General features: G+C 38.9%; 1 protein-coding gene across 1 annotated transcript in view; it reads right to left on the bottom strand.

Moving 5' to 3' along the window:
* Positions 1-206: 206 nt before the first annotated feature.
* The window catches only part of LOC139138280 (polycystin-1-like protein 2), a 36211-nt gene continuing 22424 nt past the window's right edge, over positions 207-13993 (bottom strand). Inside the window, exons 14-24 of the mRNA XM_070706588.1 lie at positions 13826-13935; positions 13361-13588; positions 11731-11904; positions 10918-11075; positions 9602-10280; positions 8669-8804; positions 6933-7150; positions 5846-6017; positions 4446-5141; positions 3039-3602; positions 207-2312 (exon numbers count right to left, since the gene is read on the bottom strand). Of these exons, the coding sequence (XP_070562689.1) occupies positions 2203-2312; positions 3039-3602; positions 4446-5141; positions 5846-6017; positions 6933-7150; positions 8669-8804; positions 9602-10280; positions 10918-11075; positions 11731-11904; positions 13361-13588; positions 13826-13935 (3245 nt within the window). The 3' untranslated portion in view covers positions 207-2202. The remainder of the gene's footprint in view (positions 2313-3038; positions 3603-4445; positions 5142-5845; positions 6018-6932; positions 7151-8668; positions 8805-9601; positions 10281-10917; positions 11076-11730; positions 11905-13360; positions 13589-13825; positions 13936-13993) is intronic.

The raw sequence follows: 13993 nt of genomic DNA, 5'->3' as shown, positions 1-13993 counted from the left end.
ACTAGGTGATTCACTCTCCTTCATGAAAACTGGCGCGTTTTTCCGTATTCACACCTGCCAAGGAGGGCGTCGAACTAATTTATAATCTTGAATTATTTCTTTCTTTGGTAAAATCACGATTGTAGACTTATCTTTTGAAGCGATGGAAACTCATAGAGTTAATCGAATTATGACATCTAAGAAACACGCTTTGTCTCTCTTTTCTTTGTGCATTCCATAACTTTATTCTATAATACTTGAAAATATACAGTGTTAAAGGCTCATAACCATAAAGATCAAGATTGTACACGTATTTTCACAACATTTCTGTCAGGTCGTTAATTATGCCGAATCTTAGATGTTAATGGCGCACTGTGCTTCTCGTTTCTTGCAATACCTGTGTCATATCTTTCAAAGAAACGAGATAGAGGATGATAAAGAATCGACAAAAATTGTTTTCAAGACATGTTGAAAATTGTTTTTGGGTCTAAGATAGAACTAAATCATTATTACGAGACAAATTCCGTGATATTCTGATCATCGTACTTTATGGCAAGTTGGGGCACATTTATTCTAAAATTCACAAACCACTGTACTATAGTATTTTTATCAAGCAATAAATAAATTTTCCTTCTATACATATTAAATCAGTTAATCTTAAACACAATGACATAATTAGGATGTACAAACGTGAAACGATTATCAAGATATACAGATGAATTAGAATTCTTGTAAACAATGTTTCAAATCATGTAATCTTTGTAACACCTTACATTGCAAACACGCATTTGTACATATTTTGTGCATTCAATAATCAACGTGAACGGACCGCTTCACCTTTCCAGGCCTAGTCCAAAGTTTATGTACAGGACTGGACAGGTGGCTGTTGATAATAGTTTCATTACTTTTTCCCTACAAAACAAGTCACGTGTTCTTGTCCTTGTCTTGTCTTATCGTATGTTGACAAACAAAGAACTATCATTGCCATATATAATACTGTGCAAAGTATATAAAATTATTGTTGACAAATTTACTGTAGTCCAGAGTCACATTCTATCAGTTCTCAACAAAAACATCGGACATACACTGGCTATATTTAAAAGTCGATCTTTAAATGTTCGACATTAGTTTTGAAACAGAATAAGAACGTGACTGTATATTTTTGCGATATAACAACAAAGCAGAAATACGCTGAAAGTTACGGCTGATGGAGTTTGACTGCCAAAAATAGTGTCGACAATGTCACGATCCACACAAAAATTGAAAGAAATCTTATGTTCTGGCGATGTGCTCTGAATTCTACGATGGTAGTAGTTTGATTTCGAGATGGTTTGAGATTTCAAGCCATTACGTCGCAAAATTTTAGAATATACCTTCCTATATTATATACATAATTTGAGTTGTTACGGGGCGCTGCACCCAACACAGTATATTTTACTCAAAAATCACGTTTTTGCAAATATTCATTCAATTTTATTTAATTTGTCAACCAAAGGTTAAAATATTGGTTGGGTTCACCTTTTAGCTTGTCAAGCGGTCATAAGTAGGGTGATAAAGAAGTGTTAATTTATGCAAATGTATGCAATTCAGCTTCTTTTTCCTCCAAATTTCAAAATTTCAAAAGAATTAAACTCCGCTCTAGCTGAGTCAAATTTTCTGAAATTTTTACATCATGTTCTTTAAATGCTCTATAAGAAAACTACTATTTTGTTTGGCAATGGAATTCTTACATTTTGAATAAGAGGCATTTGAATTTTGCTTATCATGATTTTGATTACTTTTTTTAGCGTCAGTCTTTCAACACTTCCATTGTTGAATGAGGATAGATAATGCAAAATAAAATAGTCGTTTTTTTCTACATATACTCTTCTTTCAACTGAAATATTACATTTCAGAAAATAGTGTCAAGTTTTTGACTTAAACGAATTTTTATCATTAATACCAAAATTGAGGTTTTTACCCCAAACATACACCCACTTCATTCTTTGAGTAAACTACTGCTACCATACTAAACTTTAGAGTCTCTGCTTTGTGAAAATATATAGTATGAGGGGGTTTCCTTGTCATCTTTGATGAGAAATATTGCTTTGAAAAAATCTGTGGTGGCAACATGCTGCTCCACCTTAAATAAATATAACCTTGTAAAATCTAAGGTAAATAAACAGTTCTGAGAGGGTATGATCAGCATCTATAAATGCAGGAGTTAGGGTAAGTTGTCAATAATCAGTAGACATGTTTTGAAATCATTTTGTTGATCATTTGTTCTATGACTGACAGTCGGATGTTCAGGTCCCGTATGGGGTCTTCTGGTTCAGGGACACCTGACTTCGTGCCTGCATATGAGAGAAAAAACAGTGATAGAATTCCTTTATATATCATATTGCATCAGAAGTACATTTAACTATCGGTTCGGTTCTTGGATTTTACGTTTCAGTGCAAAAGTGCAGTTGCTCTCATCATTGTAATAGGAGCCGTTTATATCCCAAACGTTTAAAATTTGTCGATGAGAGGTCCGCTTTCGCACCGTATTTTATTTTCAATCGTAATGATAGTCATGTCAACAAATGTGTGATTCGTTTATGTCTATCAAGTCAGGATATAATTTTCGACCACATACACCGAGAACCAGTGTCATGCCGCGATTAACTGGTACAGCTATGTAGCTTTTACCAGATACGATCAGTTATGGGCAGAATTCATGGGCACATAGAAACCACAAAATAAACTACGCGCAGTTCGCTACAATCAGAATCAGCTTATTACTGACTCTGAAGACAAGTCATAAATGACAGTTTCTTTCACCGTCTAGTATTTGTGTACTGGTTCAGAAACAAAAAGAAATATTAAAGGAGCAATTGCACCATTGCTACTGTCACCTAATTACGTCAACTGGAAAGGGGTACCCCCTATATCAGTGACCATGGAAACGCTGACGTCGGAACATTATGATACAGAATCTACATTTCATCCCGAGCAATTCAGAGCATATTATCGTTTTCAATCCCTCAACAAAGCATGAATCTAAACATTTTGGATCTGGTACGATGAACATCACTTACCTTTTGTCTGGTGTTTTTTCTTAGCAGCAGACTTTTGGAAATATTCATACAGTCTTGTATCCTTGTACCAGTCACCAAGGACATCGAAGGCGTCTTCCTTTTGAGTTTGAGGGTAATCCAAACGTGCCTTTGTGCATGCAATGTTGAGTACTGATACCAGAAGCATGATCAGTACCCAAGACTCGATAAATATATACATCACCATGAAAGCCTGGGCAGTGCGCGGGCTCTCGGCAAAGACGCTGCCGGAGTTACTCCGGAAGGAGCCGAGCAGAACGGACATAAGAGTGCCGAGCGTGTCGTAGAAGCTATGGAAAGCTGGAGCAGATTTCCCGAAGAAAAGATAGAAGAGTTGGACGAATGCCAGGAATATGATGCCCAGTATGATGGAGAAGGAGACGAAGGTGTGGTAGGCTATGCGAAAGATGACAAAGAAGAAGCGGGTGCGTTTGTAGAGGGTGAGTAGTCGAAGGAAACCGATGATGCAGAAAAAGGACACGAGTGCAATGAAGTGAGTGAAGACGTCGTCCATGATGATGATGAAGCGGATGGTCCCGTAGGATGCTGCAAAAGACCAATCAAATAAAGATAAATGTTGACAAAATCGTGAACACGTCCGATAAGTTTGATTGATTCATCCCTTTAATGATGCATATGTCACGCACGATATGATTGCACCAATTTCAATGATTGCATGTAGGCAGCGGTGTCATGACATTTTGTGTTGAACTACTCTAAACATTTAAGTTGTATTCGAAGGAAATGAAGGCACATTCACACATCAGTTGTACCTTTGTTAGTCATGTGGTATAGTGAATAAATCGATGTGGTTTCATGATAACGGGAAACAGCGAGATGTCGGTGAATCGATAGTGCTTTGACCTTGGCCATGTGATCCGGGTCCCCGGGAAAACGGTTTTATGTTTGAGCGGCTCGTAATCGGCGACCCCGATTTTATTCTTGATTTTGAAAGAGACTGGTTGAGAGTTTACTTGAGGAAAATATGAGCAAAAGTTTAAGTATTTTAATTTCGAAGGGCGAACTAATTTTTGCCCGCACTTTCGATTGATGCTATTACACGTGCCTCGATGTGAGTGCAAATCAGAGCATAGATTTGAATAGGAACATCCGGGGATGTTCCAGTCGTTGTGTTTGTCATCTTGTCTTTCATTATGACCTTGATCGTCCTGCAGCTGTTTTTTTCCTTCGCCATGACTCCGCCGGTCGGTAACGTAAGAACAGTGGTATATTAATAACGGTAAATTTTCGAACTGTTTCGAACTCACAACGTACGGCACTCAGTCACCTTGTGGAGAAGCCACAGATAAAACCGCTCGGCCAAATCCCCACTGTCAAAAAAGAGTGGTTCAACAACCTAGCACATGCAGCATTGAAACACGTATTTACCTGTCCCTTCACGAATCTCTTTCTTTGCCCAATTGTCAACTGCAAGGCGTGCGAAAAACAGTCCGACAGAGCAGACCGACAGTATCCACAGGAGCATATCCCAACTCTTCCAGACTCCCCTCACCGCTTTGCGCCCCTCCCGGCAGAGACTCAATGCCCACCAGCAAGTCAAGTAGACGACCATGACTAAATATACGACGTGGCAGACGATCATTATGAACGTGTCGAAGTTGAAGTTGAAGAGATCGAGGAACAAGACCGAGTCTACTCTGCAGGTTGCGGTGAGGGTACCAGACGTGAAGAATTCTGTCAGTAAAGTCACCAGACTGTAGAGGTTAATATTAGCGTTGTAAATTGCGAATTCTACAAACACGGCTCTCGTGTTCCGATCTACCCAGCTAGACCTGAAGAGCTCCCTGATGGTTTTGCGTGCCTCGGTCTCACTTGAATTTAACAGGGCCACATATCCGAATCCAGCGTAGCTTACACCAGATTTGCTGAAGAAACGCGGCGCGTACTTCTCGTCTGCCGCGTATAGTTTGGTGTGTATCCAAGGTGAATGAGGTGTGGACTCGTTGAAGTCTGCCAGTTCAACACTCCAGCTATCGTTGTACGCCCCCACTTGTTCAACTTCATCGGTGTAAGGCGGGATACAAACATGTGTGATTGTGTCCATTGGTTCGGGTGTAGTGCATCCTACATCGAAAGAGGTGAAATATTTTATGTGCATATGAATTCATTGAGATGTAAATACATCAAGTTCACAAAATGTACATAAGCTTAACTCTAATTCCACGCACTTTTGATGGATCGATTAATAAAACTTACACCAATTTTATGGCAGTAGGTGGACTGGAAGTTCTGGAATTTCATTATAACTTGTAAAATGTTTAAAATGGTCATTGGCAAATAAAATAAATTATAGTTTCTTTTGAGTGAGAACAGCAAAACAGGTTGCTCACGAGTACAATAAAGCACCACCAAAGAATCACTTGCAAAATCACCAAGGAACTTTCTGCACATATATCTTGAATTCAGAATTCAATTTCCTCCTCATGAATCCATTTATATTACGACAATGCTATGATATGACAAGAATGACATGCGACAAATACGGACACGTATGAGCTCGCACACACACGTTCACATATGTATGTGAATATGTATGTATGTATGTATGTATGTATGTATGTATGTATGTATGTATGTATGTATGTATGTATGTATGTATGTATGTATGTATGTATGTATGTATGTATGTATGTATGTATGTATGTATGTATGTATGTATGTATGTATGTATGTATGTGCTCTATTGCTTGAACGGAACAGTTAGCATATATCCTTTGATAGTAGTAGTACCGTCGACTTCTTATTCTGAAATGGCAAAGAAAACATACCTGAACGAACCCTGACTTGTCGCAGTGTCACAGGACCAACAAGGTAGGAGACATAGGTCGATAGTCGGGGTCGAGTGTCCTTCAATCTCTGTCCGTTGTAGTGAAACTTAGGATTGACTGCAGGAATAACAGAGTCGCTCAGCCACTGCCAAAAGCAGGAAGTGTCTCGACACTGTAACAACAACAACAACAACAACAACAGCAACAACAACAATATTAATTTGCTGGAGGGAATGTGTTATGTTGACACTTATCTGATATTAGCAGAACTCGAAGCATTCGACGAACTATGGCAATCACGGAGTTGATGCTCGGTACATCGTACACCCTATTGTTTTTATTCGGTTAAATGAAATTGTAGATATGATTCACATAATTTCAAACAGCATTTTGACTGATTGAGATATTTTCCAACAGTAAAAGTATAAATTTCAGACTTCGTATTGCTTCGATTGTCGGCACAAATTCCTCGACAACAGTTTCCTGTTTCTCAAACCCCGCGGCGGCGTGAAGTTATAAACCTTGAAAGTGTTTTTAGCCATTTTTTTGAAATTTCCGTCCCTAAATCGGCATCAAAATACTCCTATTAATAACATGTATTCTACGCAGTGTATTTTAACAAAAATTTCTGAAGGGCATACATTTCATCGAAATATTTTCAAGTAGAGCAAGAGACAGGCACAGCGATGCGATATCAACCCTAAATGTTTTCACTGCGGAACGCTTATATCTAGCTAAAGACTTTTCCGCACGATAACTTAAGTAGTACTTTGTCTGTAGACGTCGATGATGATGATGATGCTGATGATGATAGAGAAAAAGGAGAAGAAGAAGATGATGATGGTCAGTGATTGCGATAATTATCTGAAACTATATTATAACAAAAATAACAATAAAAACACCACAAGTTAACATGTAAAACTATGAAAGATGGCGTGAAGTAGCAAAAGGAAGCAATTGCAAAAATCTGCGAAGTAGGTCTTTCATCAAATAAATCATAATTATAACCTACAAAAAGAACAAGAAACAACCATACGGTAGTTGTGCATTTGCGTCAATGTTGAAAAGCTGACCACATATCACTCACATCTGTTATGGTATCTTCATCCAGGACATCCATGATAGCTTTGTTGGAATAGAAGAACATTCCTGAGCGGTAGGTGCTGGCAATTTCACTGGCAACGAACAGGAACACGATGTAGAAGAAACACTGTCGAAAGAATACCTTCAGGTGGTTTCTTTTCATCTGACGGTCGTGGGCTTTTCTCACCTGCTCCTCCGTCGGTGGTTTCAGTTGCGGTTCTCCTGCAACGATATTAGAAATCAAATTTTAATGATCAACCATTCTGTAATCTTTGACTCCAACCGGAAAAGAGCAATGAGTGTGTTGCAAGAGACAACGGCTGTATCTTTTCATAACATTCCCATCATTTTGATTTATTCTTGAAAACGGGTACATATGTCTCTTTTAAAGGTACCTTTGACATAAAGTTTTTGCCTTGGAAAAAAGCTGTGCATTTTGCACATATGTAATTAAGTTTTTGACAAATAAATTCTAGTCTTAACAAAAATAAGTTACTAACAGTAACATCTGACATTGCTGACATGCATCTACTGATGTTGATAAGCTAAACACCAGGTACATGTATTTCGCCATAGTTTTAAAGTTACAAAAGAAACGCTAATTCAAAGACGGAACAAAAAGTTGGACAAAACGTCCAAAGTTACGGCTTCTTAGCCCTTGGAATCTGAAATACTGAAATACTATGCCACAGTCGGTTTCTGAAAATGTCATATTCAAAACACCTGACAGTTGACCTTGATATAGAAAGTCAACAGAGAGGAATAACCTAAGACAGAATATTGTCACTCTGATAGACCTCATACGATGTACCCATCTAGTCACAGCAGAGAATATTGTCACTCTGATAGACCTCATACGATGTACCCATCTAGTCACAGCAGTTAAATAAGACATCATTTTTTTCATTTTGCACGAATAAAAAGCAAAAAATGTAAAATACTAGTAATGCAAATGCATATGAATAATAGCAAACTAAGACTTACTTCCACTGGGGTCCAAAAGAAGTTGACAGTAAACAAAGGAACAAAATAACAAAAATAAAAGCACCAAAACAGGGACAAAGTTAACCGAGAACTCACCGTTAGATCTATGCTACAAGAACACTGTGTATACAACTTTTTTCTTGCCGTTTAAATACTCAGTTTGAGAAAACATTCCTGATGCTACAAGGTGAAGTTCACATAGGTACAGTTGAAGACAAATCAGACTGTTTTCGGCATGAATTATCTTATGCATCAAGTTTAGTTTAAATTTACAACCCTTTGTTCAACTGGCAGCCAGCCTAAGTAATCACATTGAGTGACAACAATGCGGGTACGGGGATGCAGAACCAAAACAAATCTGATAATTTTGTTTTGTGTAAGCAATATTTAGTTGTTGCTCTGAGACCTGAACACAGTTATGCAAATTTCATAGCCGTAAATACAATCAATGAAAACGTCGGTTACAAGTTTCCTGGTGTCAAAATTAAGTACATGACGTTTAAGATAAAATAATTCAAGCGTAGAATTCGCTTTCAGGATAACGCGTCTGGCCATGTTGTCACCCTTCAGTTTTTGATCTAAATCAGCCCCTAGATTGCTAACAATGCCTCTGGCAACAAGGCTAGTATCAATTCCTGGTGTTGTCTACCCTGGAAGTGCTTCTTAATTTATAGCTTGGCCCAAGAAAAATTCGACTTGGTTATGTACCTCATAATCAAAAGTACACAAGCATCATATTATACAATGTATGTTTACCTTTTCCAGGGTTTATGAAAGGGTTAATCCCGGTTTTGACAGGTTGAGCCATGTCATCACTCTTGTCGTTTTCTGGCACAAATGGTTTCTTTATCATCACGAAAATCACAGTCACCAGCAGAACAAGACCAATTGACTAAATGGGAAAATAGGACGGACCGAGGATTACTGTGAAATTGTACACATTGCCACAATCACTGTACAATCTTGCTTTATCTAGAAATGAAATGAAATGTCATTCTCAAGGGAACCCTTAGGTACCTAAGGGTTCCCTTGAGAATGACATTTCATTTTCCATCCAGACCTCACACGATCTAGTTTTTACCCTGAGGAAGGCAATCTGTGTATTGCCGAAACGTCGGTTTTATAAATAAAGATCGTTTGAAGATTGAAGAAATTGGTCGAGTACGCCTTTCATTTCTCCACACCATATCCTCAGAAACTAAGATAGAATTGTCAGAACTCAAGAAGTCAGTGCTGTATCATGTTACATGCCAATAAATTGATGAAGTATTTTTTATTTTGCTTTGTCCTGCATGAGTTGAAAACTAAAGAACTGTCTGTGTTAACATGATTAAGTGTGTAGGGAACATAATAACTTAGAGGACAAACACACACACAACAAACAAACAAACAAACAAACAAACAAACAAACAAAAACATTCAAAAGAAATGATGGGTGACTGCTTAGTTATTGGGCGTGCTTGGAGATTGGGATTGAAATTGTGCTTCAGAATGTGTAGCCATGTACTTTTTATGGGATTATCCTTAGACGCCTATCGTAGTAAATAATAAGCAAAATATAACTAGGACAGTCATGGCTTTTGAGTGGTCCTAGTTATTTTCATCATTCTTGCAACGACCTGCAAAGTGGTTACTGCATGTCTGTAGTCATTACGTCACAACTGTAAAGGTTTTTGGTTTGCTGTTTACCTTCAGTGGATCAATTATGCAAGCAGACATGAAGAATGACATCATCTCTGACGTCAGCCATTGATGGGATATCTCCTTTCCCCACTGGAGACTGTACAGGACCACGAAGAACGATGAAAGGAACATGCTGGCGAATACCAAAAACCAGCCGATGATTTTGCACCACCAGGGCAGGGGGTGACTTTTCTTTCGTTTTTTCTCCAGTTCCCGGTACTTTTTGCCCGCTTCGTCTTCCTTCTTCCGGCCGCAACACCTCCCAGGGAACGGCCGTGCCTTCCGGAAGATCTCCACCACGATCAAGGTGGCAGGTAAGGTCACTAGGCAGCTGATCAGTCCCGTGTAGACAGTGCCCGCCGTGAACACCAAGGGGCCGACCACGAATTTCATGGTGTTGTCCTGCACGTCAGGCGACGTCTTGTAAAACATTGCATTCGACAACATCGCCATATAGAGGTAAGTGATACAGCAGGACAGCCGTTCGATTCTAGTGAAGTAGCTGTGTGTCGGTCTGCTGATCAGGGAGCCCCACAGATATTCATCGGTGAACTTCACCCTTGTGTTGTTGGAGATGAGGTGGTCGAACGAAGACAGCTGTGCGTCTCCGCTTATAGGTAGAATCCTCTCAACTTTTTCGTCGCTCTTGTCGACGGCTAGCCAATCATAGCACACAAAGTTGAAGCTGTGGAAATGCAAAGGGCCCTTGTAATAAAACCACTTTTCTCATGAGGTAACATGCGCCTCGAAAGTGAAAAGTTCAACTTGTGCTCAAACTTTCCTAGACGAAACTTGCCGAACCAAATCAAGAATGAAAATCAGCGGTTATCGTGCAAAGTTCAATACTAGATAAACGAATAACAAAACATTTCCTGATACACGTACTTGGAATTCAAAATGCGTCCCTATTATGTTAAGTCTATGGGGAGGGTGAATGTTTTTACGCCATGAGGTTCAAAATGTGCCCAAACAAGCAGTATACCAGAGTAACATTGAATAAATGTGAGAGTCCGAATGTCTGTCACCGAGGCGCAATTATCTTAAGAACATGTTACATAACCGAGACTGGCCGTCTAGCATGTAATCGACGGGGTTACATAATCTGGAGAAACTTGTTTAAGATTTGCAGTATTGGAACCTATTGCTTTCAAATGCAAATTCGTTGCTAGGCGTGGGCTGTAGACACTGTCTTTATCTCACCTTCTTGTGGCTTTTTTACGCAGATGGAAAATCAAATTTTTCCTCGTCGTAATCTTGCACTACACAAACGTCTTACAAGTTTACATCTTTCTTGCACAAGGAGAACATGAAAAAACACATACCTCTCTTTCGTCTGGACATCAACAATGAGCAATCTCTCCAGATACCATGGATCAAAGGTACCCCTCTTGGGTTTTATCCATATATGAACGTATACCAAAGTTCCAAGACTCCTGGGTACAGTCAAGGAGAAGTTTCGAACAGTGCCGCGAGATAACGTCTAGAAAATAAAATCATCAAAATCACATATATCTGCTTAAAGAGTTTGTATCATATGAAATAAAGAATTATACAAAGTGCTTTAAGGGCAGTCAAACTTTACGATTGCCTCAATAATCAATTTTCTTAGAGTACGACACGTTCATAATGTTGTCCCATTGAAGTCGCACATATAGGTGAGAATTCTTCCTGAAAGAACCAAAAATCTCGGCGACGTCAAGATCCAAGGTAATAAAATGTTTGCAGCGTAATTTGAAATATTCGAGACACGCTTGGACGCCCTCATTCTAATAAGGTTCCATTTCCAATTAACTTGCTCGTACAATCGTCTAAATTAAAAATATACGCTACTAATGAGATCTTAGGCGAGACTATAAATTGCAATTACAGTAATCTTGTGTCGACCTAAAAACATATGAGGTTCTTTAGTAGGTACATGTATTTTCAAATTAAAACCGTGACTTTTATGTGGTCCACAGTTCTGCAGACGTTGACTGCTCGGCAAACTGTATTGTGTCGCGGAAACCACAGCACCCTAAATTATCGCAAAACTCTCAAGTAATCCTGGATAATGTCTATCCGCGATTCATTTCACTAATTTAATACATTGAAACAATAAAGTTACATGATAAGGTTCATATAAAAAACCGCCTTACTTGCTGGCCTTCGATATCCTTTAACAATCTCACTCCGCTTGATTCATTTTCACCGACTATATCGAAGTAGACGTCGCAGTTTGTCCCGGAAAATGGTCTAATACCGGTGTAGACGCTCAATTTATATACGTAGTCGTGACTTTCTTTGTTGTCGACCAGAGGAACAACCATCCACTAAAGGCGTAACATATGAAATTGTCGAGTTAAATCAATCGTCAGGATACTGACATTGGAAGTTGCGTGCCATTCTTTTTTTTCCTCTGCAGTGTTCTTGTTAACAAATCTGTTTCCCTTTACCGCCATCAAAAATCTGTCCAGTACAAGACTAAATTTATTGTACTATTCATTGCATAATATGCTTGTTTATACTTTCCAATAACACTGTATCAGGCCACACATGTCCATTGAGTAAAGTCTCGTAGAAAAGATTGAATTAACAAAAGAGTCTTGTCCAGACTAAATTGAGTTGTGAATAAAACCATTGGACATTTCACATATACAGGCTGTGTCGGCAAGTTTAATATATATCATACTTGGGAGTAGAAAAAGATACAAACAAAACTAATCGAAAATAGGCCAATTGCACAATGGCTGACGAAACTTCAAGGTACTCGCCGTTAAAATTTGGTTCAAATATTTCCTCATATCTTTGAAAAAGAAAGCATCAAAACATCGTGACGAAGAATGAAACCATTGGTTGTCATTCAATTTTTGACCGGAAAGAAAATTCCTTCCGATTTGTTGATTTTTGAAAAATCCGTCACTGTCCGAGTGATACTCACTTAGAATCAAGTCTTTGGTGTGAACAAAATGCAAGAGGTGATAGCATAATATCCTCGTTGAGTTGAAAAAAATGACTTGGGACAATCTATAAAGCCCTTGGGGGGAAAATGTAAGATCTTAAATTCATATCACCTGTGCTCTCTACACATTCTGCCTGGTTTTGTTAAACAATGAAAATGAAATTCGGCCACATATTCATAGTTGGGCAAAACACCAAAGCGTATGAAGATGAATGCCTCTGCTAAATACAACCCTTTTCAGAATTAGAGCGCGAAGTCACTGCAGTGAACTGCAATAAAACTGCTTACACTAATTAGTTTCAGCTGTAGCCGTGGCCATTTTGGTGTTGAACAAGGCTACTTGATAAAGACCAAAAGGTCTGCGTGTACAAAGGCGAAACTAGCTCTGTCTGAGGCTCGAGTTGTAAATGAGAGTTTACGATTGGCACCCTGTGTTCAAGATTAAGATACAATGTAACATTACCATGCACTGGTCCATGTACAAATCTTTTTTATTTCAACTTCCCCAGACAAACTGTCTGCATGGGACATACAATGTTGTCGACTTTGCCAGCTGGCTACAGCTGAAACTAATTAGTGTGAGCAGTTTTATTGCAGTTCACTGCAGTGGCTTCGCGCTCTAATTCTGAAAAGGGTAGTAAGAGTTCAGTTCCTCTGCTTGATTTTGTTCACAGTTGATTGATACTCTAACCTCTGTTTAATGAAGTTGCCATCAACACTCCCTTTAGAGGAACTCGGTCAGGTAGATCTCTGTTAGTGTGGCCACGGAAAAAAACAACAACAAAATGTTGAGTGCTTTTGTGTGACCAGGTAACTTTGACAATCACCTTATTCAAATCGGCCTTGTCTTTCCTCCTCAACCATATCATCAGCAATAAGTACAATCCGAAGAAGGACAGGATTACAATCAAGACAACTGAGTTGTCCAGTATGTTCTTGTTGAAAACCTCGTCGAAGTCGATCTTGTTGACCGGTACAACAAACTCAGCAGCCGTGAAGGCGGTCAGGTGATCACAATGACAGGTAAATGATCGGTTGTCCTCTGACAGTGCAGGCTGCACAAAATACAAATAACCATTTTGTTGTATTTTGAGGAAGAGCAGGGCTTACTGTAATGAAACTGCAAGTTATAAAAGAGATGGGCCGCGAAGCAAGAGGAGTGTTTTTAACTCGATTTATGTACAGGGTTACAAAGTATAGGCGTTTTAAACGTAGGCTAGTCAGCAGTGCTTTCGAAGCAAGATTAGTGGACGATGAAAACACGAACACATCGTAACACACGTCGGACTCACCCGACAACCGTCTGATCGCCAATCCTCGTGATCTTCATTCCAATATCGACAAACCAGGAATTTGACGGACACTTGGACGTCATGAGTAAAAGATGTTGTCTTTTGTGCGCCTGGAAAGTAATTAATAATGATATAGAATAACAACTGTATCTTTTGATGAGATCCACT

The sequence above is a fragment of the Ptychodera flava genome, chromosome 8 (genome assembly GCF_041260155.1).
Source record: "Ptychodera flava strain L36383 chromosome 8, AS_Pfla_20210202, whole genome shotgun sequence".
NCBI lineage: Eukaryota > Metazoa > Hemichordata > Enteropneusta > Ptychoderidae > Ptychodera > Ptychodera flava.
This window is presented reverse-complemented; position numbering and strand designations above follow the sequence as displayed.